The 22,505-nt window shown below is 48.1% G+C and overlaps 1 protein-coding gene across 3 annotated transcripts in view; it reads right to left on the reverse strand.

The window, feature by feature from the left end:
* Positions 1 to 461: 461 nt before the first annotated feature.
* GATAD2B (GATA zinc finger domain containing 2B) overlaps positions 462 to 22,505 on the reverse strand; it is a 94,933-nt gene continuing 72,889 nt past the window's right edge. For 2 of the 3 annotated variants that reach the window (XM_045876434.3, XM_045876433.3), the window contains exons 2-11: positions 15,849 to 16,184; positions 12,322 to 12,451; positions 10,731 to 10,862; positions 10,309 to 10,440; positions 9,687 to 9,857; positions 8,876 to 9,191; positions 7,704 to 7,906; positions 6,676 to 6,786; positions 6,403 to 6,520; positions 462 to 5,774 (exon numbers count right to left, since the gene is read on the reverse strand). In XM_045876434.3, coding sequence (XP_045732390.1) covers positions 5,641 to 5,774; positions 6,403 to 6,520; positions 6,676 to 6,786; positions 7,704 to 7,906; positions 8,876 to 9,191; positions 9,687 to 9,857; positions 10,309 to 10,440; positions 10,731 to 10,862; positions 12,322 to 12,451; positions 15,849 to 16,183 — 1,782 coding nt within the window. In that variant the 5' untranslated portion in view covers position 16,184 and the 3' untranslated portion in view covers positions 462 to 5,640. The remainder of the gene's footprint in view (positions 5,775 to 6,402; positions 6,521 to 6,675; positions 6,787 to 7,703; positions 7,907 to 8,875; positions 9,192 to 9,686; positions 9,858 to 10,308; positions 10,441 to 10,730; positions 10,863 to 12,321; positions 12,452 to 15,848; positions 16,185 to 22,505) is intronic. The other variant, XM_064593595.1, reaches the window with a different exon arrangement.

Below are 22,505 nucleotides of genomic sequence, written 5' to 3' on the forward strand. Positions count from 1 at the left end.
AGTACTCTGTTGGAAATAAAAAGCCAAATGGAAAAAAATTAGGATCTGGTCAATATTCTGGCTTGGAAGGAGAACTCGGGGGACGCCGTGTGTGGATGAGGGAGCTGCTGCAGGGCAGTGTAGGTGCTCCGAAGGCCGCCACCCCGGAAACCAGCACATTACAGAGGGTCCAGTGACCAGGAGAGACGGGAGCAGTATGATGGGAAGGACCAAGGACAGCTGGAGACCCAGCCTCCTTCCCAACAGTGTCAGACCCTCCGTCACCAGGTCAGTGGCTTCTAGAACACCAGCTCCACATGAAGGTGTCAATAACCACTGGCAGGAAAGGGGGCACCCAGAGCTACCCCGTCCCTGTAGGGGGCACAGGCAGAGCTCCTCCCCCAATCACCCCTGGAACGCCCCCGCCAAACTGCCGCCCCCATGCCTGCCAGGACTAAAGCACGAGCCACAGGGAAGTTTAGAAACCATTCCTTTCTTTATTAAACATAGCTTGCAAGTGATAAATATTACAAAGTTTTTCTTTTAATCCTTTCTCCAAAAATTAGCTTATTACTTGAATCTGTTACTGCTGAAATGCTCAGCAGCATCTGAAACAGATGGGAGTGTATTTGCCTTTTTGAAAACCAGTTTCCGTTGGTCTTGGTTTTTTCATTTTAATTTCCAAACACAATGCAGAAAATCAGAATGAGTTAAAAAAAGGAAACTTAGGGCCTGTGCAAAAGGGTCTTGCCCCCCCACCCCCACTCAGAGAGGCCCGTCCCGCCCCAGCCCCGCTCCCCGCCCCAACCCCTCTGCCCCAGCCTTCGCCAGGCCTCGGCCACCTTCCCAGATGCTCTCCAGGCTTCCCCAGCCGGGAGCCTGGAGTGTGGGAGCCTCAGCCAGGCTGTGGGGAGCCCCCACGAGGGCTGGCGTGAGTTCTGAAGGGCACAGGAACTGGAGTGCATCTGAGCTCCGCTACGCTGTCGCCAAGAAGATGGGCACGTTCTGCACCCCGCAGCCCACAAGGGTGTGCGTGACTAGACCGCCAGCCGGGCACCACCGCTCAAGCACCCCGGGGGCCCTGTGGGTCTGAGGGCAAAGCAGTCACAGGCCTCCTGATGTCCAGACATCACTCTGCCGCCTCTCCCAAAACCAAAGTAATGGCAGGGGCCTGGCAGCCCTCATGCGCCCGGTCGCACACACTGCACCTCAACACGTAGGTGTCCCCCCTGCATCTTCAGCCCCACACCTTCCCCACCTCAAGCTGTTGTTTTGCAGGTGAGGAAGGAAGCATAAGGTCGAATTTTACACGTGGTGGCCAGGTGACCGCCCCTGTCACTTCGCAAGTAAGAAAACGGAGACCCGGAAGATGAACTCTACCGAAGGTCACAAAGCAAGTCAGTGGGAGAGCCCGGGGCCAGACCCCAGGTCTCCGGACAGTGCTGCCTCCCCCACCCCGCGTGCTGCGGCGCTCCACGCCCCACGGCCCAGACCAGGAGCTCTGGCTTTCATGGGGAACCGCCTCACCCCAATTTGCGAAGCCGAAAACCGCGTGCAGATACACGTAGCTCCGTCCGTGAGGCTTTCCTAGAATGACTTGTTAAAATCCTTTCCTTCTATCACCCCTGATAATCTACTCTCAAAGACCCGTGGAACTAGGTTCTTTTTGGGGGGGGCGGGGTGGGGGAGATCCCTTGCATAAGAAAGCTTGACACTGAATTTTGTTATATAGGTATATTGTATATATGCTGATGCAATCAGAGGAAAAAAAACAGTGCAAATACAGTTACAATTCATAATAATACTTGGTTTCAATGCCCCCGGGAACTGCCCCATTCCTCGGCTACCTCCCGACCCCCCAGCACTTCCCCACAGTATCCACCTAATGCTGGGGTGTAGGGAGGGGGGCAGGTTAGGGTAGGGAGTGGGCTCTGCCAAGGCAGTGCTGGTGACCCGGAGGACTACTCCAGGGCGGGAGGCAAGGCACAAATTAGGGGTGGGTGGTGGGGGAGGTGGCATCTCTAAGGAGGGATGGGGCTGGAGCAGCCGCCAGTCTCAGTGTGCTGGGCCCGGCCCACTCCCCGCCCCACCCTCCACAGCCCTGCCTCCCTACCCCCGCCCCTTCCCCAGAAACCCTTTTGCACGGATCATACACAAACGGCACATTACAAAATGACGTAACACAGTTTCACAATATCCATGGCGAGGGCTTTTTTTTCTCTTTTTCAGGTTTTTTTTTTTTTTCTACACAATGTACAATTCCTTTTAAATGGATCAAGAAATAGCTTATATACACGAATGAGTCCTTGTTATAACATCTCGGCAGCAAGTATCATAAGCTAATGAAGGTCTTGTTGGAGGGCAGGGGAGCCTAGGGCCGGGTGCGGTGGGGTGTGGAGAGGAGGGTTAGGGGGAAGGAGTGCTTGGGGAAAGGGACAAAAGTAAAATACCAAGAAGCATCTTTACAAAGCGGCTCTAGAGCTAAGTCCTTTTAAAGGGGAAAGGAAAGGTAACCAAAGCAGGAAAACATTTATCTTTGTGTCTTAAAAAAAAATTGTCTACCATACATACATCCAAAAATGTGGAAAAATACTTATTCCAGGGATGGAGAAAGTCCAGATGCTGTGGTCAAATGACAAAAATAGAAAATGAAAATTAAAAATTAAAAAAAAAATTGACAAATGAGGACCTCTGTCCCTCAGCTTTACCCAAGCTTTCCTGCTCATCTACTCGTTTCGGGCGTCTAGGGAGTAAGCCACTGTCCATAAACCACTACTTGGAGAACCTCTGGATACGGAGGAAGCCAGGAAGAACCAGGGGGTCCTGACTCTAGTCGTCCCCTGAGCTTCAGAGCTCTGGGGGAGAGGATAACTCTGAACAGAGCGTCTTTCCTCCCATCTTTAGGCATGAGGTTTAGTGTCTACAGGCCCAGCCAGGGGATGGAGAGCAACAAGAGACTCGGAGGGACACAAGGTGGTCAGTGATGAAAACCTAGAGAAATAAGGAAGACAGAAGGATGGGGGTGGGGAGCAAGGGAGGAGGTGGAAGGCTAATACTTCACCATGATTAAGGAAAACTCACCCCCATCACGAATCCCAGGGAAGGGCATGAAAATGGGGAGGAGGGATAAGAAATCAAACCTCAGCGATTGAGCAAAGGGTCACGGAGCTATACTAGTCAATAAGCAGCCTCTATGCAACTGAGCCTGAGGGGACAGAAGCAGGGAAGGCTCCCCCTGTCCTCCGTCCACCCCCGTTACCTCAGCACCCTGGCAGGCACTCGGCTGGGCATTCCTTCCCCATTACTCCCCTCTTGTCTACACATCCTACTTCCAAACCCCATTCAAAGGTGGCCTGGCTCCCAGGGAGGAGGCTCAGCTCAGGGCAGGGACGGCCCCAACCAGACGGTATTGCACATTCTCTGTTCCTTACTTTTAATCTCAAGTGACAGGCTTGGGCACCTGGTACCTCCGAGCTGGGGGAGGGGAGACATAACAGAAATGGCACTTCATCATGGTGGGCGGGGTGGAAGAGGCTAGACAGACATGCCACAAGGCAAGATGACTTGGGCGTGCGGGGGGGGGGGGGGGGGGGGAGGAGAAGCTTCCAAATTCGTGGAAGAGAGAAAAGCAAAACCAAACGATTTATCCAGTGCTTTCAAAGCACAGAGGGTAAAGAAAAGATGTAAGAATATATCTTTATATATATATATATAATTTTAAAATAATCCCAGACCCAGTTTCATAACCCCCCTCCCTCTCCCACCACTTACAGTCAGGGGTACCATATTCCCCCTGGAAAATACTCCAAACAGCCCCATCATTATCTGTTACTAGCATCTAGCTTCAGATCACTTCACCACTGGGGGAGCCCAGACACAGGGTGTATCTCTGCTCCTTTATTAAGTGCTCAATGAATTTGGGGGAAGGGAGGAAAGAAAAAACCCAGGGAGGCCCGCAGGGCTCTGGGGTACGGAGAGGGGGGTACTGAGCCTGATCCCAACTCCTCCACCCCCCCAACCCCCAAACTTTATGGGGAGGGTGTGCAGTTTGTGTGTGTGTGTGTGTTAATTTTAAAAGTGCCTTCTTACTTTAAAAAAGTTATTTAATTTCTTAACATAAAAGTGGGAGAATTTTTCCAGGTGGCTTTCAAGGGCAAACTCCAGTCCTCACACCTCTCTGCTCCGAGTAACCCTTCCCCCCTTCCCCGCACTCTGGCAGCTTCTAGAGCTGCACAGGCAGGTGAGTGAACATTACAGGAGAGCAGAAACCCCCACCTTGAAGGGGCTTCCCTTACCTCAAACCAGCCTGGTCCCCGCCCCCCGCCCCCAGGGTGTGGGCAGATAGATGGGATGCTAACCTCCCCTGACCCCAGAACAGCAACATTGCACAATTCAGTTCATTCTCTACATTAGTAGCACTTAAGAAAAAGCTGAAAACAACACAAAAGGAAAATTAAGAGAGTTCTGGGGGGTGGGGTGGGGGGGCGACAACAGCTACTTTGCACAGAGGTGCAGAGCTGGTTTTAACGAGAGGTGTCTGGTTCTGGCAGTGGGTGCTGCACTCAGTGCCGGACTCCAGGCTGGTCAGGCCTCCCTGCCCTCCCCTCCTGGCACCTGGCACCCAGGGTGGAGGGAAAGACAGATGGGGTCTCACCTGCTGGGAGACAAAGCCCTCCGTCTCTCCGCCCCCACCCCCAGTCTATCCCTTCCCTCCTCTGTCTCACTTCTAGGACACGGTTACAACGGGGCTGCTCTTCCCTCTTGCCAGGAGCAGATCAGGATTAAAAAGGCAGGGGGGAGGGGCAGAATTTTACAAAGAAAATAAGATGAAATAATTTTGGGCTAGTTGACCTGGAAGAGACTTCCACCTCCACTGGGACCAGGAGAGCATCCAGGAGGCCAAGACCAGCCTCCGTTCCTCTTGGCTTGTCCTCGTATGTCCCTGTCCCCTTCTCTGTGGATTAAAGCTTCTCCCTCCAGGATCTTTCCCCTCATTCTTAGAGCCCAACTTCAGCTGAACACTGCCTCCCAGACTGTCCAGACCAGAGACACCCAGGGCTGACGTCCTCTCTTTGATGCCAAACCCCTGACCCCACCCCAGGTTAAGTGCATTAAAAATTTCTGCCCCCAACACTCCCAGTCCTGTCCCATTGGGGAGCCCCCTGCAATGCTCCTGTCATTTATCTGAATATCATCTGTGTTTAAAAAAAAAAAAAAAAAAGACAAAAAAGAAAAATATTGAGGGAAAATAAAAAGGTTTAACCGTCCACTGAACAAAGGGAGGACACACAACATCATTAAAAATGACAATAATTATAGCATAAAAACTTTAGAAACACGCGTCAGAGGGCTTAGATGTCTCCCCAGGACCTCACTCCGACCTCCACCGGAGGCGAGGAGCACCTCACTGTGAGTGGAAACCGCAGAGAAGATGAGGCAGCAGGACCGCAGTGGTGAGAGAGGGAGGGGGGCGGCGGGGCCGGCGCATCCTGTGGGCCTCTAGGGCGGTGTCTGCTGTCCGTGTCTCTGCGTCTCTCTGCGTCTCTGCGTCTCTGTTCTCCGTGGTGGGCACCGGCACAGGCACTGCATGCGACGGAAGTTGGGGGCGATGGGAGAGGAGGGGTGAAGGGTTCGAGGCTGGGCAGCGTGAGTGGACGGGCGTTATTTCTGCCCGCTGATGGACTGCGCTATAGACCGGGGAGGGATCATGTCTAAAAGGTACTCCCGCTGCCGGTCTGCCAAACTGGGAGCTTTGTGTCCTCCAATGCCGGTGTTCAAGTATGCGATGTTGACACCTGGACCCAGGAGACAAAAGCAGGGTGGGTGGGTGGGGGGCAGGCATTAGAAGAGGCGGAACCTTCTGGACTGCGCCAGCCAGGGGCGCGGAGCTGGAGCTGGGGAGGAGGCAGCAGACGCCGTCTGCACCTGTCCAGACTCAGCCAAGCTCTATGTCGGCGATCAACTGCCCCTCTGCACCCCAGCTTTAGGGAACGAGGTCTTCTTGACACTTCGGTCCTACCCGGAGTATAATAAGCACAGTCTTGATGGGATGGGACAGTCAGAGGGAACAGTGGCGAGAGGGCATTAACCAAGGCAAAGAGATGCACTCACGGAATCTGCTCTGGGTTTGGGGCTGCCGACTGTGAAGAAGCATCCCTCCATCATTCAAACAGCACCCTGCTCTTCTCGCCAAGAGATCAGCAACCACACGCCCACCAACAGGGCGCACCAGACAGCGAACTGGTAATGGCAGGGACTGGGCCGTTTTCACTACCAAAACCCTAGTGTGCTGTGTCTTGAATGTATTATGAATTTGGCCAACACTTGCCAAATAACAGAGTGAAGGGAGGGGGCCTAAAGAGAGAGCAGAAACAGAAGCAGCAGCTGTTCGCCCAGGGAGCTGGTCCCATCAGCCCTTCTTACCTGGCATCCCGAGGAGGCCACCGGGCACAGAGAGCTGGGGCGCCTGCGCAAAGTTGGAAAGCATGGAACGGGCAGAGGTGGGTATGCCACGCTGGAGGCTGCTCTGGGGCTGGGGAGCCTGCAAGGGCGAGCAGACGGCGGATCACAATGTTGCCGCCACCGAAGGGACAAGGGGGAGGGAAGGGTATGGGAGCCCAGAAGTGCAGAATGACTTCCCGCCGAAAAAGGACAAGATGGGACCAACGGCTGACGAGCCCTCCCAGAGAACCTCACCTGCCGAAGCGTATGATGTCTCATTATGGTGTCTTGTTTACTGACACTGGACACGGCGGGAGCCGCAGTGGGGGAGAGGGCTGCCTGCTGCTGGAGTCGCTGTTCGATTTCCTGTCGGGAGTCATCAGGTCAACTTGGCGGGACAGCACTCCATTTCCTACCCAGAAAACCTAGAGGTCTTCCTATCTCTAACGCTGCCAGCGAGGAGGAGGGATATGGAAACGGCAAGAGTTGGGCGGGGCAGGTGCGCTAAGATCTCTGGGCTCAAGCAGCCAACACTGCTTCGCTGATTCGGGGATCCGTCTGCCCAGGAAAGCTGGTGCTCAGACGCGGGCAGGAGAGGTCTGGGTGGTGGCAACCAGCTGACTGAAGCGCTGAATGCCGACGAGTTTACTGAGGTTTTAGTTTGGACTCTCGTCTACCCATTTTCCAGAAGATCCGTGATGCTACCCAAAGGGGTCTGATGAGTGGGGGGTGGAGACAGGACAGAGGAGAAGGATCCAAGCCTCCCAACACATCTTCCCCTCTCCCAGGTGTTCTCACTCCGCTAACACTACAGGGCAGGTCTGCTCACTCCGCGCCACTCCTCTTCCCTGGGCCGTGTCACAGTTCACTCCCTCCACTGTCATTCCCTTGCCAAACACGGACTAGAGAGATTCTGTCTCTCCAAGAGGTTCAGGTATAAATCCCTCCCGCCAGAATCCATTTGACTGAGGAGGAAATGAAGTGGAGTGAATGGAGGGACTTCGTTGGTGCCGCTAGGGATGGAAAGCCACATCTCAGCCTTCTGTCCCTCCCCACCCCGGACCACTCTGTCGTTGCGCTCTTGCCCAACCAGAGACAGTCAAATGGAAATGGGAAGACAGAACGGTAAGCAGACAAACAGGGAACCTGGGCCTTGAGGCACCAGGAGCCTAGGTCGTCGGGGACTGTGGGGATCACACAGACAACTCCACTAAACTAGAAAGAACCACCTTTTGGGAAAACCCAACCTGAGCAGGTGGCTGGTGAGAAGTCAGAATTCTTACCTGTTCCTGCTGTAGGGCTTTAACAAAAGCATTTTTCAGCCGGTTGGTGTGTTCAGCCTTCAGAGCCTTCTTCTGATTGGAGGTCATACACTGCTCACACAGAATCTTACCATTCTTCTCCTGCTTCCAGTGGGGGGTGAAATCTGTGCGGCACTGGGCACAGACAAAGGGTTCAACCCGCAGGAGTGAAGCACAGCTCTTGCCTAGATGCCAACAAAAAGAATCATCAGGGCTTTCACATTTCCCCACCTCCTGTTTCTTCATCAAATCAATTTTTCAGAAGGTTATTCTGCTGAAGTAAGAAGGAGACTCTACAATTTAGAAAATACTTTTATTTCATTCAATTGTAACAACGTCACCTTAGGGAACTCAGAGCACAGCACCCCATTTACAGACGAGGAAGCCAAGTCTGAGAAGCGTGGCTGCTCATGACAAAGCTGGCCCAAGAACCCACGCTCCCTGACTTCCTCGTCCACCAGCGAGACGGAAACCTGCTTCATTCAGAGGACACCGGATCCATCCAACTCCGCCAACACTTTTGCTTCACAGCATCTTTTTACGTCAGATTGCACTTACCCCCAGCCCAGACAGTCACAATTTTTAGTTATCAGTGTCTGAATCACTCACTTTGTGATCTGTTTAGAGCCAATACTTTCACAGGCACTTTCCTCTACTGTCAGGTGTCCCCCTAGGTCCCCATGTTTGGAAATTCAGGCTTAGTAACTTCTGTTAGTGTTAATACTTCACAGTTTGGTTCAGGGCTGGTTCACAGCTTTTATGTGGTCATAGTCATCTCCTTCAGTAAGTCTATTTTCTCAACTGTAAGTACTCAAACGGCAGGGACTGAACATAATAATGTAGCACAATGCCACATAAACACAGACATTAACAAGTGTTCTAGTCACCAAATTATGCATACATCATGCTAGGCACCACTGAAAAGAACTGAACAATATACTGCAAAAACTATACAACATACAGAAAATACAATAAAAATATGAAGAAGCCTAAGCTACACACACACACAAAAAGCGTTTCTGCTATGCTGCTCCCGAACAGCCTCTGAATAACGAAGGAGAGGTGGTTTGGCAAGAGTAAGGAGAGGTTACTTGTCAATCAGGCTTGGCAGCCTCTTGCTCAGATAAAAGACTGACCAGAGGAAGTAGCCTCACCTTGGCTGTCGATGACACTCTGTACAACTTCTTCCAAGCCCACCATGTAGATGAACTCGCTATTGGCTGCACTAGGCAGGAAGTGAAGCAAGGGAGCGGGAGGTTTAGGGGGTGGAATCTCCAGGAGTGTCTTTTCCAGCTGTTTGCGAAGAGCCAATTTGGCTGCAGCCTGGGAGTTGGCAGCATCGGTCATGGCGCTGGGGCTAGGAAGTGGTGAGGACACTCTGTTCACGGTCCCTGGCTGGATGTGGGAAGCAAGGTTCATATAGATGGCAGAGGATGCTGTGCGCTGGCAGGGAACAGAAGAACTCGACTGCTGGAATGCAGGGAGCACAGGGGTCAGTGATGGGATGTGGGAGCAAGGACCAAGTCTTGCTTTCATGGCAGAAAACATTATCTGAGCCTCGTCTGGACTGCTTAGCTTTCCCAAAACTCAGGAAAAGATAGGAGGTGTCCAACCTCAATGAAAAAGATCTCCAGCACACAGGAAAGGAGAATGATAGTGGCTAGGACTGACAACTGCTGAAAGGAAAACAAGGGGATGCTCTCTGTCCTCTGTCCTTATGCCTCTTCTTCCCCAGGCCCCTGCCTTCTTCCAGGCAGGTGTCAGGCTCACCGCTGCCCTGCTGTACAGACTCCCTTTGTCCACTCCTGTCCTCAGGGAACTCCCCAGTGCTGTCAATTCAAGCTCCACCAAAACTACCCTGGGTTGTCCTACAGCTTCTCTATGTCCAAACCCCTAAACACTATGGTCCTTTCAACAGGGAGAGCAATAAAAGACTTCTCTGTTTCCACACGAGGGCTCTCTTACCGGCTGGTAGTTGATGGCAGGATTCATGTTGGGTGTTGTGGTGCGTACAAGGCCTGGCTTGGGTGGGCCCCGCTGACCCTGTAGCTGGGCTGGGTTTGGTGCAATAACACGTTGAGACATCAACATATGTGGGAGGGTGGTAGTGGTCGCTGAACGGATGACACTGTGACCCTGAAGGGGGAGAAGAGGAAAAGAAGTAGTCATAGCTGGTAAAATGCCCCACCAAAATGCTAATGAGGTAACACTGTCTGTAACACACAGCTGAGTGGAAACACAGAGTTGGTAATTTTGTCTAATGATCTACGGAATAAATGTACCATCAGTGTAAATCCTGATTAGTGGTAGGAATTCCCTTATACCTTGGTATAAGCTATCTAACCCTAGATGGAAAAGGGCTAAGCTAGAAACATCCGGATAAGAAAAACCACAATGGGAAGATAAGGATTATTCACCCTACTATGCCACCTAGTACCACACACCAAGTCATGCCAGGAGGGACCCAGGACTGAGTAAAAGCATCCCCACTATGGCCAGGTTCTTCTATAATTGTCACAAAAGTCCCAAACCAGAGATGGGAGAGACAGGGCTCTCTGACACAAAGACCCCAAGGCGGGTCACATACCTGTAATGTTCTCAGACTCTGTGGTTCAACCCCTTGGGCTCCAGGCCGGGAGGGAAGCTTGGACAGGCCCTGCTGTCCCCCATGGGCAGGAGACGGCTGAACGATGGATGCTGCATTCTGCACAACTGGGGTCTGAGAGAGAGAAAAGACAATGAAACAGAGGCAGAAATCTGGAACACTCCCAGACTTTTAAAATTCCTTGTTGGGAGTAAAGCTTCTGTTGACCAAATGAAAAATGAGAAAAATGGAATCAAGGTTTTCTTGATTAAAGCCTAAGATTTAAAAAAAAAAAAAAAAAAAAAAAAAAATCACTATTCTTAGAAACTAAAAACCACAGAACCAGAGAAGAACGGGCCACCCAACTGAACCTACCTGGGGGAGTCCATTCTCAAACCCAGACCCATATTACTAGGGCGTGATACCTTCTGGACCACGTTCTCTTTCTGTAGCTGGCTCTGCCTCAGTTTCTTTAACAGCACCAGCCGGGCTTCCTCCAATCGCAGCTCATCCCTCAGCTGCTTGATGAGTTGCTGCCGTTCCTCCACACCTTTCCCCTAAGGAGACAGGAGGGCTAGCTATGGGAGCAGGCACCCAGCCAGAGTCCCTTCCTGCAAGATGATCTTTTCTTCTCGGTCTGAAATCATCTTCCACACCAAGCAGAAGCAGCACTGGGACTGGTATTTTTGTGTCCCTGGATTCCAGCACAGTGCTTGGTATTCAGCAGGTGCTCAAAAAATGCTTACAGAATCAAAGGAGAGACCACATATAAATCATAATCAACCAGATTTCTGGCAAAATAGAAGAATGGCCACAGGAAAACACTGCTTTCCTTTTTTAAAAAATACTTTATTTATTTGACAGAGAGAGACACAGCGAGGGAGGGAACACAAGCAGGGGGAGTGGGAGAGGGAGAAGTAGGATTCCCGCGGAGCAGGGAGCCCAATGCGGGGCTCGATCCCAGGACCCCGGGATCATGACCTGAGCCGAAGGCAGACGCTTAACGGCTGAGCCACCCAGGCACCCGACACTGCTTTCCTTTAAAATAATGTTTCTGGATCTTCTTAAGCCAAGTTTCTTCTAGATATACATAAAAACTGAGGAATCCCTTCATATTATGAGAACCAGGATAGAGTTGTTCCAGCCAAGAGTTTATGTGACTTACGAAGTTTTGTTTTCATATTTTCCAAAGATGAGTTATACTGAATAAGCTCTGTCAAACTATCTTCTACACTTGATCTTAGCCAAAAGGCCAAGAAGTGATTGTCAAACTATCTTCTTCACTCCGCTCTAATTCCCTGTAAAAGTGCATGCCCTTGGGGTGCCTGGCTGGCTCAGTAGGTAGGTGGAACATGTAACTCTTGATCTTGGGGGTTGTAGGTTCGAGCCCCATGTTGGGTGTAGAGGTTACTTAAAAATAAAATCTTTAGGGGCGGGGCGTCTGGGTGGCTTGGTCGTTAAGCATCTGCCTTCGGCTCAGGTCATGATCCCAGGGTCCTGGGATCAAGCCCCACATCAGGCTCCTTGCTCGGCAGGGAGCCTGCTTCTCCCACTCCCACTCCCTCTACCTGTCGCTTCCTCTGCTTGTGCTTTCCCTCTGCCAAATAAATAAATAAAATCTTAAAAACAATCTTTAGGGGCATCTGGGTGGCTCAGTTGGTTGAGTATCCTACTCTTGATTTCAGCTCAGGTCATGATCTCAGGGTCGTGAGATAGAGCCCAGTGTTGGGCTCTGCATTCAGTGGGGAATCTGCCTGAGATTCTCTCTCTCCCTCTGCCCCTTCTCCCACTTGTGCTTTCTCTCTCAAATAAAAATAAATAAATCTTTAAAAAATAAAAAAAATTAAAAAATTAAAGGGCATGCCCTTGAGGTTGAGAATCACATAAAAAGTTTCATCAGTGGGTAATTACTTAGATTAAAAAAGTAAACTATAAAAACACAGAACTGGGACTCTTAAAATAGGAGGAGCAAAAAATGAAGATACTGTTTTCTCTTTCTTCTCGCTTTTTTTTTACCTTAAACATCTCTAGGTTGGCTGCTTTGAGTCTTTCTTCCATTCGGGAGCTGGAACGGGGACTGGAAGCCTCATTATCAGATAAAACAATGATGTCCGGGGAGGGAGTCAGCCTTCCTCGGTCTGGCTCACTAGACAAGAAAAAAATTAAGGTATTTCAACAGTGCAGGTTCACAGAAAAGTTAAAACTTTTTTTTCTACTGAACAATTTCTACTGAAATTCAAGGGAACTTAGGTCTGTCCCAATTCACCCAGGGGATTCAAATCCTAGGATGAAGAAAATACCAAGACAGAAGTGGTGCTAAAGCCTCAGTCACAGTACTTTCCATTTAATTTCCTTGTGTAGGGACAAGACACACACACAGTGACTGGCTTCAGAAATGGGAATAAGAGGTGAGTGTTCTTATCATGTCGAGCTGAATCAAAATTCTGAATGTTTGGGTGCCTGAGTGGCTCAGTCGTTAAGCGTCTGCCTTCGGCTCAGGTCATGATCCCGGGGTCCTGGGATCGAGTCCCGCATCGGGTTCCCTCCTCGGCGGGAAGCCTGCTCTCCCTCTCCCGCTCCCGCTGCTTGTGTTCCTGCTCTCGCTATCTCTGTCTCTGTCAAATAAATAAATAAAATCTTAAAAAAAAAAAAAAAAAAAAATTCTGAATGTTTCCCCCTACATCTCACTCTCCTTTGGGTTGTCTCATTAGTCATGTAGAGGCTCAAGAAGGAAACCGCTCGCTGGAAGGGCAAAGGCGGGAGAGCTGAGATATAGACAGTACAGTGCTAACAAGGATCCTAAGCTCACTATACCCATAACATGGTCCCGGCTATACAAGGATTTACGGAAGAGGAGGTTTTACGACAACCCTAACGGTAGTCTGTCCTTTCACGAGTTAAGGCAAAAGAAGGTCTGTTGTCAGCTGCTTGAAGGAATGGACAGTGCCAAGTCTACAGCCTTCGGGAGGACTGAAACTCCAAAACGCATCTACTTGCCAGACTTCCACTTAGCATCTTCCTTCAGCAAGAAACTGTCTAGAAACGACTTTGAAATCGTTTACTGGGTCCCTGTATTCCCAATCTTATTTATTAGACAATTATAGTTTTGGTCTTTTGGGGCTAGCCATAAAAGCATCATACCTGTTTTTCTAAGATGATAAAAAATGGCACTGAATTCTGGAGATTCTAATTGCCTCAGGTTCCCAAATCAATGACCACATCTTCTAACTCTCTGATTTCTTAACTCAAAGATATCTTCCCAGAACCTACTTCCTCAAGATCTTCAGTGTAGTTAGGAATACACAGATCTAAAGCAATTTTGTAGTTGTAACTTAAACATGAAACTCGAATCCCTAACACCCACAGAGCTTTAGTCCTGTGAGCCTCTCTACCATTTCTCTGGGTCTCTTCTCGGCTGTTGGGACATAGATACCTTTTGAACAGGGCACCCTGCCTAGATGGGGTGAGCATCCAATTTCTCAACAGGGTAAAACAGAGTTAGTAAAATCAAACAAATTTAGCTGAGAAGATAGAACAGAGGGACAGAGTGACATGTGTGACTATGCTGGGGACTATTCCATTTGTCTGGATTGCCCTACAACCACTGGTCACAGATGGCAAGCTGAGGATGTGAGATTACAGAAAAAGAAGCCAGGAGAGGGAGAAGAGCCCATCTTTCTCTGACCCCAAGTTGCTGGAATGATGGTCAGACCTCACAGTGTTTGATTTTATTTTCTGGTGATTTCATTTTTCATTTCTATATTCCTTCATCCCTGTCTCCCATCCCTAACACTAACACAGATGACTAATTTTGAGACCTGGTGGATTTCTAATTCTCCTTGGTTTCCGGTGTTTGTTTACATCAACAGTCCAAAGCTCCTTCCATTCTGGTCCTGGCTGTAATACATGCATCAATATTATCTCTAAGAATTCCTCCTTGCTCAAATGAATGCCACCCATTGCTGATGGACTGCCCAGCAACAAGACAGGTAGAGACATTCCTGGATGGAGACTGTGGAACCGAGCAGCACTTATCAAGGAACTGTATCTGAGAACAACCCTAACTAAATGATATTTTATTCCTGGATATAATCAGACCAGCACAGGCAAAGCAAAACCCAAGTCAAGTCTTGTTTCATTCTTCAACTGTTTTTTTACATCTGACTTGAGGTTCTGGTCTCATTAATTAAGCTTTCCGGGGACAGAAATTATTTTGCTGCTTTCCCAATGTACATATAATTTACATTATTTGGTGTTCTTAAGTATGAAGCTTTACCTGTTGGAGATTACTAAAACCCTGAATTGTTGCTAACCTCACTTACGACCCAGACTGGCACATTCCCAAAAGCTATGTAACTTCTAATCCTCATTCCCGTTGTAAAAACAACTAAATAGAAAGTGGCCATGTTTCTCTAGCTTTCCAAAATATAAGCAAGCACTGGTTTCACACACCTTATTTCATATACATTGTAACCTGCCCAACTGATGGCAAAAAAAATTTAGGCAATTATGATGTGGCTATCATTGATGTCAGGGGCTCTTCATTCTTTCTGCTTTTAAATTGTCTTCTTTTATCCAGATAAAGACACTGTTGTTCTCCCTGCTGAACCATCTATCAATCCCGTTCGTTCTTATAAAAAGCTTGGGGCTAAGTGTAAATAACTGTCGGTATATCTGGTGAAAGGGGAGAAGAGTGGGAGGGGCCAATGGGGCCTATTTTTCCATGTAGAATGGGGATCTAGATAGTTTACATTAACCCTCTTTTCCTGGAGACCATTAAAAACAGTTCCCGGTTTCCAGAGGATCAAGTTTCAAGAGTTCATCCCTAAAATAAAGTGGACACTAAAGGATCATTCTCATGCCCTATCAGCTATATCTGAACTATTAATAAACTGAATGTTCTTAAAGATAGGGCTGTCTACACTGTGATTCACTGTCCCGGAAGTCGTCACCCTCAGCCAGTACCTTTCACTGTTTCAAGTACTCAGCCTTGACAAGGCACCAGAAAAAAATCCTGTGAAAACGTGTGCGTGTGAGAGTTTACACGCACAAGTGTGTGTGTATGTTTGTGTATGTAGAGGTTGAAGAGAGTGGCACAAAGCAAGAATGCAGAGAACTAGCACATGAAGACAATTTCCTTGTTCATGAAAGAGAAGCTGGGCCCATGCTTTTGGATGTAACAGAAGTGGGAACTCCGTAACAAACAGATTCTGAAACTCTCAGGTGACCTGAAGGAAAGTCTGCTGCCTTCCTAAAATGGCCCTAAGAGTGAAGCCCGCATCACCTCACTTCTAGCTCTGTGGTGCCTCCTTCATCCAGAAATGACCTTTGTCTTAAGGGTGTTAACTGTAAGATTCTCTGTGCTAAGCAGACAGATGAGGCACCAAGTTTCACTTGGAAGTGAGAGGAATTCACGGCCAAGCCAAGTGGCACACACACGTCTTCTTTCAAGAAGCACCTCCTCTCACTGGGTTCCATCCCATTTCCACAGGCTTAGTTTGGGAGGATACCCCACTGCAGGAGGCAGCTGAGCGGCGCCGTACCTCCGCCTTGCACTCATATCCACAGGCTCGTCACTGAGGTTTTCTTTGCCGGGCCTCCCGGCCGTCCTGTTGTCTCCGTGAGGCCTGAGACTCCCGTTGAGCTTCTCCTCATAGCCCTTGACTCCACTGCCATCCTGCTTGGTGGGCAACTCGGGTGGCACCTCAAGATTCGCCAGATCCTTCCGCTTGAGCAGTGCCAGCATCTTCAGGCGTTCCATGGCCTCATGCCCCTCCATTTTGAGTCGCTTAGCCAGGACATCATCTCGCTCATCCGCCGGGTCCAAGCTTCGCTTCAACAGGTTCAGGCGAAGAGCGTCTTCTGTCATTCTCTCCATGCTACGGAAAGGAAAGTAAAAGTGAGATCAGAACACAGCCCCTTCAACAGTCTGTAAGGAACTAGGGTGAGTGGAAGAGGCCCTCAGAAGAACCACAGGGACCCCCGGCCGGCTCAGTCGGTAAAGCCTGCAACTCTTGATCTCAGGGTTGTGAGTTCAAGCCCCACATTGTGTGCAGAGCTTCCTTCAAAAAATAAAAAGTCATAGATACATGAAGTTCAAAGGCCACTGAGCTAACCTTCTACCTGTTCCCAGAACACCTACACTAAAGGAGATTTCTCCACTCAACTTCAGCAGTGGAAAGTAAACTTCAACTACTTTCTAGTCATCGAGAAATCTTCCTTACTATAGATTAACTGGATCACCACTACACTCACCTGGATGGTCCATTGAAAGCCTACATCTCTCAGAAAATAAACATTTTTTTGTGACTGGCTTTTTGTGTCTGTATGCTCCAAGTCAGATGCGTTGGTTTGTTGTTGGTTTTTTTTTTAAAGATTTTATTTATTTGACAGAGAGACAGCGAGAGAGGGAACACAAGCAGGGGGAGTGGGAGAGGGAGAAGCAGGCTTCCCACGGAGCAGGGAGCCCGATGTGGGGCTCGATCCCAGGACCCTGGGATCATGCCCTGAACCGAAGGCAGACGCCTAACGACTGAGCCACCCAGGCGCCCACAGACTCAATATCTTAAGATACTTGGCTTTAGGGGGAGCCCAGCTGGCTCAGTTGGTAGAGCAGGTGACTCTTGATCTTGGGGTCGTGAGTTCAAGCCCACTGGGCATGGAGCCCACTTAGAAAAAAAAAAAGATACTTGGCTTTAATGAAAGACTCAGGTGTTTAGGCTGATAAAAGGTAATACTTTCTCTACTTATGCAGCAAAATTATTAAAGGCAAGAAAATATCATTTTCCCTCTCACTTTGATTTTTTATGCTAACAAAATCTAAATGCAGAATTTCTTCCATACTTTTAAATCCAGGGCTGTTTTCCTGGTAGGAAACAGCAATGAGGCACTGGAAAGAACGTTTTTTGAGTCATAGAAACATAGGATCAAACTGCTAATTACTTTTATAAGCTCAAATATTTAATAAGTTACTTTACCTCCCTAAATCTCAATTTTATCTGTGAAAGTGGGGACTCAGAAGATGCTCAACAAAATTTAATTTCTATACCCTAGGGTTATGACTTCTATACCTAAGACATGAGATCAGACCCAATAATTCACAGACTCAAGTAGGAGGACAGAGAACACTACCAATGTTAACTGGTACTCTTGCAAAGAAAAATAGGTTTGTGTTTGAGGCATCTTCCTTCTTGTAGTGAGGAGTAAAATAAGAGCTATTTGATCCTTTCCTGGGACGAAAAAAAAAAAAAAATCCAACAAAAGGAAACAGACATTTTGGAGATCAGAAAAAAAAGAAGCCAGATCTCTGAATTTTTGGGTAATGTTTCTTCTTTTCTTTCTTTTTATAGATTTTATTTATTTATTTGAGAGGGCAAGCACAAGTGGGGGGTGGGGGAGGGGCAGAGAGCAAGGGAGAAGCAGACTCCCAGCCGAGCAGGAAGCCCGATGCGGGACTTGATCCCAGGAACCTGAGATCATGACCTGAGCCAAAGGCAGATGCTTAACCGACTGAGCCACCCTGGCGTCCCTGGGCAATAGTTCTTAATTCTCTTTTTAAAAAGATTAGCTTTACTGAGATGTTAATTCACAGATCACATAATCCACCTATTTAAAGCACACACTTTGGGGTGCCTGGATGGCTCAGCTGTTTTAAGTGGCCAACTTTTGATTTTGGCTCAGGTCCTGATCTCAGGGTCCTGGATGGAGCCCCACATTGGGCTCCACGCTCAGAGGGAAGTCTGCTTGAGGATTCTCTTCTCTCCCTTTCTCCCTCCCACGTCTCGTGTATGGGTGCTCTCAAATAAATGTTTAAAAAAAGTGCGCATTTTAATGTTTTTTTCTGTATTCAAAGAACTGTAATCACCACCACAATCAATATTAGAACATTATCATCTACCCCCTAAAAAACCCATACCCATTAGCAGTCTCTCTGCCCATATCTCTGTCCTCAACTAATTTAGTCTGTCTCTAAATTTGCTAATTTTGACTTTTTTTTTTTTGAGAAGGAGGGGGAGAGACAGAGCAAGTGTGTGCGAGAGGGGGGAGGGGCAGGGAGAGAATTTTTTTTTTTAAATATTTTATTTATTTATTTATTTGACAGAGAGAGATAGAGACAATGAGAGAGGGAACACAAGCAGGGGGAGTGGGAGAGGGAGAAGCAGGCTCCCCACTGAGCAGGGAGCCCGATGTGGAGCTCAATCCCAGGACCCTGGGACCGTGACCTGAGCCGAAGGCAGACGCTCAACCATCTGAGCCACCCAGGCGCCCCTGGAAGGCAGACGCTTAATGACTGAGCTACCAAGGCACCCCACAGGGAGAGAATCTTAAGCAGACCCCACGCCCAGCGCAGAGGGAGATGTGAGGCTTGATCTCATGACCCTGAGAGATCACGACCTGAACCGAAATCAAGAGTTGGATGCTTAACTGACTGAGCCACCCAGGCACCCCTGGACTTTTCACATAAATGGAACCATATAATATGTGTGGGTTTTTTTGTGACTGGTTTTCACTGAGCATCATGTTTTTAAGGTTCATTCATGTTTGTAGCCTGTTATTACTTTGTACCTTTTTATGTCCAAATGATATTCCATTTGTATAGATGTATTTTGTTTATCCATTTATCAACTGATGGACATTTGTTTTCTCCCCTACTTTTTGCTATTATGAACAATGCTGCTATGAACTTTTGTGTGCAAGTTTTTGTATGAACATGTTTTCAGTTCTCCTGTGTAAAGACCTGGGAGCGAACTGCTGGGCTGCATGGTAGCCCTTTGTTCAACACTTAGAAAAAGTGTTGGGCTGCTTTCCAAAGGGGCCCTACCATCTTACGTCACCACCAGCAGCACATGAGGTTCCAACTTCTCCATATCCTCTTAGTTTTAACAGCTTCAGATAGGAGACGTATTATAGAATATACAAACAGTCTTTAGCTACAGGTCCCCCTAAAGATCTGGTATTTTGAGTTATGTTATTTCTGAAGTGGTTTACTTCTGAAAAATACCCACAAGGTGGAAACTGGAAAGCTGAATGCTACAGAACATCAAAAGTGAAGTCCCAACTCCACAGTAACAGTGTTCCAGGGAACTTGATCAACATCTCATATTGATGGGCACCTGGATGGCTCAGTCAGTTAAGCATCTGCCTTCGGCTCAGGTCATGATCCCAGGGTCCTGGGATCGAGTCCCACATCCGGCGCTCTGCTCAGTGGGGAGTCTGCTTCTCCCTCTCCCTCTCAAATAAATAAATAAATAAAATCTTTAAAAAAACAAAACATCTCATACTGAGAGGTCCATTGGGAAGTTGCAGGTGGGAAAAGTCTGTTACTCAACTGATCATACACCTAGATGCAAAAAATACTCCAGAAAAGTACATAGCAAGATACATAAATGCAAATTAATATGGCACAGTGTTCCAAGTTTGGGGGCAAATTATATTCATGAGCACTGAAAATATATAACAAAGCAACAAAACTTCAATAACCTAGAGTTGAAGGGAGTCTGGGACGCCATCATCATCCCGGCTTCTCATATGGTTATACAAACAATTGAACACTGCTCAAATACCCCCCCCCCCCATTATACTCCAATGAAATAAAACAGATACACTAGAAGTTGGGAGAAACCAGAAACATACTTTCTTTTAAACATATATATATATTTTTAAAGACTTTATTTGACAGAGAGAAACAGTGAGAGAGGGAACACAAGCAGGGGGAGTGGGAGAGGGAGAAGCAGGCTTCCCGTGGAGCAGGGAGCCCGATGCGGGGCTCGATCCCAGGATCCTGGGTCCGTGACCTGAGCTGAAGGGAGAAGCTTAACGACTGAGCCACCCAGGTGCCCCGGAAACAGATATTTGAATGTCTAAGGTAAGTAATTTTTCCCAAGAGATGCCTTGAGAACTCTGACCAAATTTTCCTTGCTTTTTACTGATCTAGCCATTCTGCCTCAAAATCCAATAAAACATGGGTGAATCTTGAAAATAACATGCAAAGTGAAGTAAGTCACACGCAGAAGGACAAATATTTTATGGTTCCACTTACATGAGGTACCTAGAATAGGCAAATTCACAGAGACAGAAAGTAGGTTAGAGGCTACCCGTGACTGCAAGTGGAGACAGGGCAGTGAGGAGCTATTATTTAATGGGAACAGAATCTCTGGGATGAAGAAAAAGTTCTTGGTGGCACCTGGGTGGCTCAGTCAGCTAAGCGTCTGCCTTCGGCTCAGGTCATGATCTCGGGGTCCTGGGATCAAGTCCCACATCAGGGGCCTGCTTCTCCCTCTCCCTGCCACTCCCCGTGCTTGTGCTCTGTGTCAAGTAAATAAATAAAATCTCCAAAAAAAAAAAAAAAATCACAAACATAGACTTAAAATTATACTCCAATAAAGCTGTGAAAAAAGGGGCACCTGGGTGGCTCGGTCGTTAAGCGTCTGCCTTCAGCTCAGGTCATGATCCCAGGGTCCTGGGATCGAGCCCCGAATCAGGCTCCCTGCTCGGTGGGAAGCCTGCTTCTCCCTCTCCCTCTGCCTGCCTACTTGTGCTCTGTCTCTGTGTCAAATAAATAAAATCTTAAAAAAAAAAGCTGTGAAAATAATACTCAATGTAAATTTATCACACAAAAATTCTTCTCCAAAAAAGCAAAACAAAAATTCTGCAAAATCAGGGTGCCTGGCTGGCTCCGTCAGTAGAGCATGTGTTGCTTCATCAATCTCAGGGTCGTGAGTTCAAGCCCCATATTCAGTGTGGAGCCTGCTTAAAATAAAACTTTAAAAATTCTATAAAATAAGTGTTGTATTTTGCCTTTTTAAAAGATTGAGAGAGCGAGCGAGCGAGAGAGCATGTGCTGGGGGAGGGAGAGCTGAGCAGGGAGCCAGAAGTGGGGCTGGGCTCATCCCCTGGGATCATGACCTGAGCCAAAGGCAGATGCTTAACGGACTGAGCCACCCAGGTGCCCCATGTGTTCTCATTTAAATCTCCTCAGCAAGTTACTAAGTGGTCTTATCCCTACATTACAGATGGGAAAATGTTAAATCAAGTATCCTAGGACTATAGACAGTGAACCTGGGATTCCTATGCAGGACTAGCTCACTTCAGAAGTCTGTTATACAGATTGATGTATCAAAGCTGGATAATCTTAAGAAGCAGTGTTGGGTATTCATGAATGTGCACATCCATCCATCCCCCACAAATATTAAGTATACTATATGCCAAGTTCACGGTTAGCTGGTAGGAATGAAGATGAAAAAGATTAGGTCACTTTTTAAAAAGATTTTATTTACTTATTTGACAGAGAGAGAGAGAGACACAACACAGCAAGAGAGGGAACACAAGCAGGGGGAGTGGGAGAGGGAGAAGCAGGCTTCCCGCGGAGCAGGGAGCCCGATGTAGGGCTTGATCTCAGGACCCTGGGATCATGACCTGTGTTGAAGGCAGACACCCAATGAATGAGCCACCAGGCGCCCCTAGGTCACTGTCTTTTAACAATTTCATTCTGATAGGAGAAGATGTGCATGTAACTAAAATAAGTACTTGTTCACGTGAACCCATCTTCTCTGCCTTCTTATAGCCTGCTTCTTTCACTTACACTTCAATGAAGAGAACTGAATTCATCCACAGACAAAAGCTAGAAGCCTGGGAATCTTCCCTGACTTTTTGTGACTTCAATCTCGGTCACCAGGTCCTATCCGGGCCTATATTCTCCTCTTCTGAATGTGACTGTGAGACGACGCAGTCCTGGCCCGGTGCTCCCGGAAGTACTGACACATGAGGGGAGGCAGGCAGCCAGCAGATGAAGTGGATACCGCAAAGCAGCAGGGACACAGGACTAGTCACAGAGCCGTGCCACACACCCAACTGCCCCGAGGCCAGTTTCTGGATTCCAGTTCCACAGGCCAATACACTCCCTTAATGTGTAAGCCAGTTTGAGCTAGGGTTTCTGTTACCTAAACTGAAAATATCTTAACGGAAAACTCAGAAGTGCCAATGTGAAATCAAGGTGGATATATCCAATAAACAGGTGGATACATGGCAAACAAACTGAAGAGCCAGCGCTCAGGCCAGAGCTGGAGATGTATTTGAACAGAAGAGGAAGTAATGGAAGTAACGTATGGGCAATAAGTCAAATTGCCCAGAAAAAAATAGAGTCACAAGAAAAGAGGGTCAAGCATAGAACCTTGGGCAATACCTACATTTAAGGGTTGGTT

This window comes from Mirounga angustirostris, unplaced genomic scaffold, assembly GCF_029215605.1.
Source record: "Mirounga angustirostris isolate CCGP_5_RB_7025 unplaced genomic scaffold, mMirAng1.0.hap1 SCAF_6, whole genome shotgun sequence".
NCBI lineage: Eukaryota > Metazoa > Chordata > Mammalia > Carnivora > Phocidae > Mirounga > Mirounga angustirostris.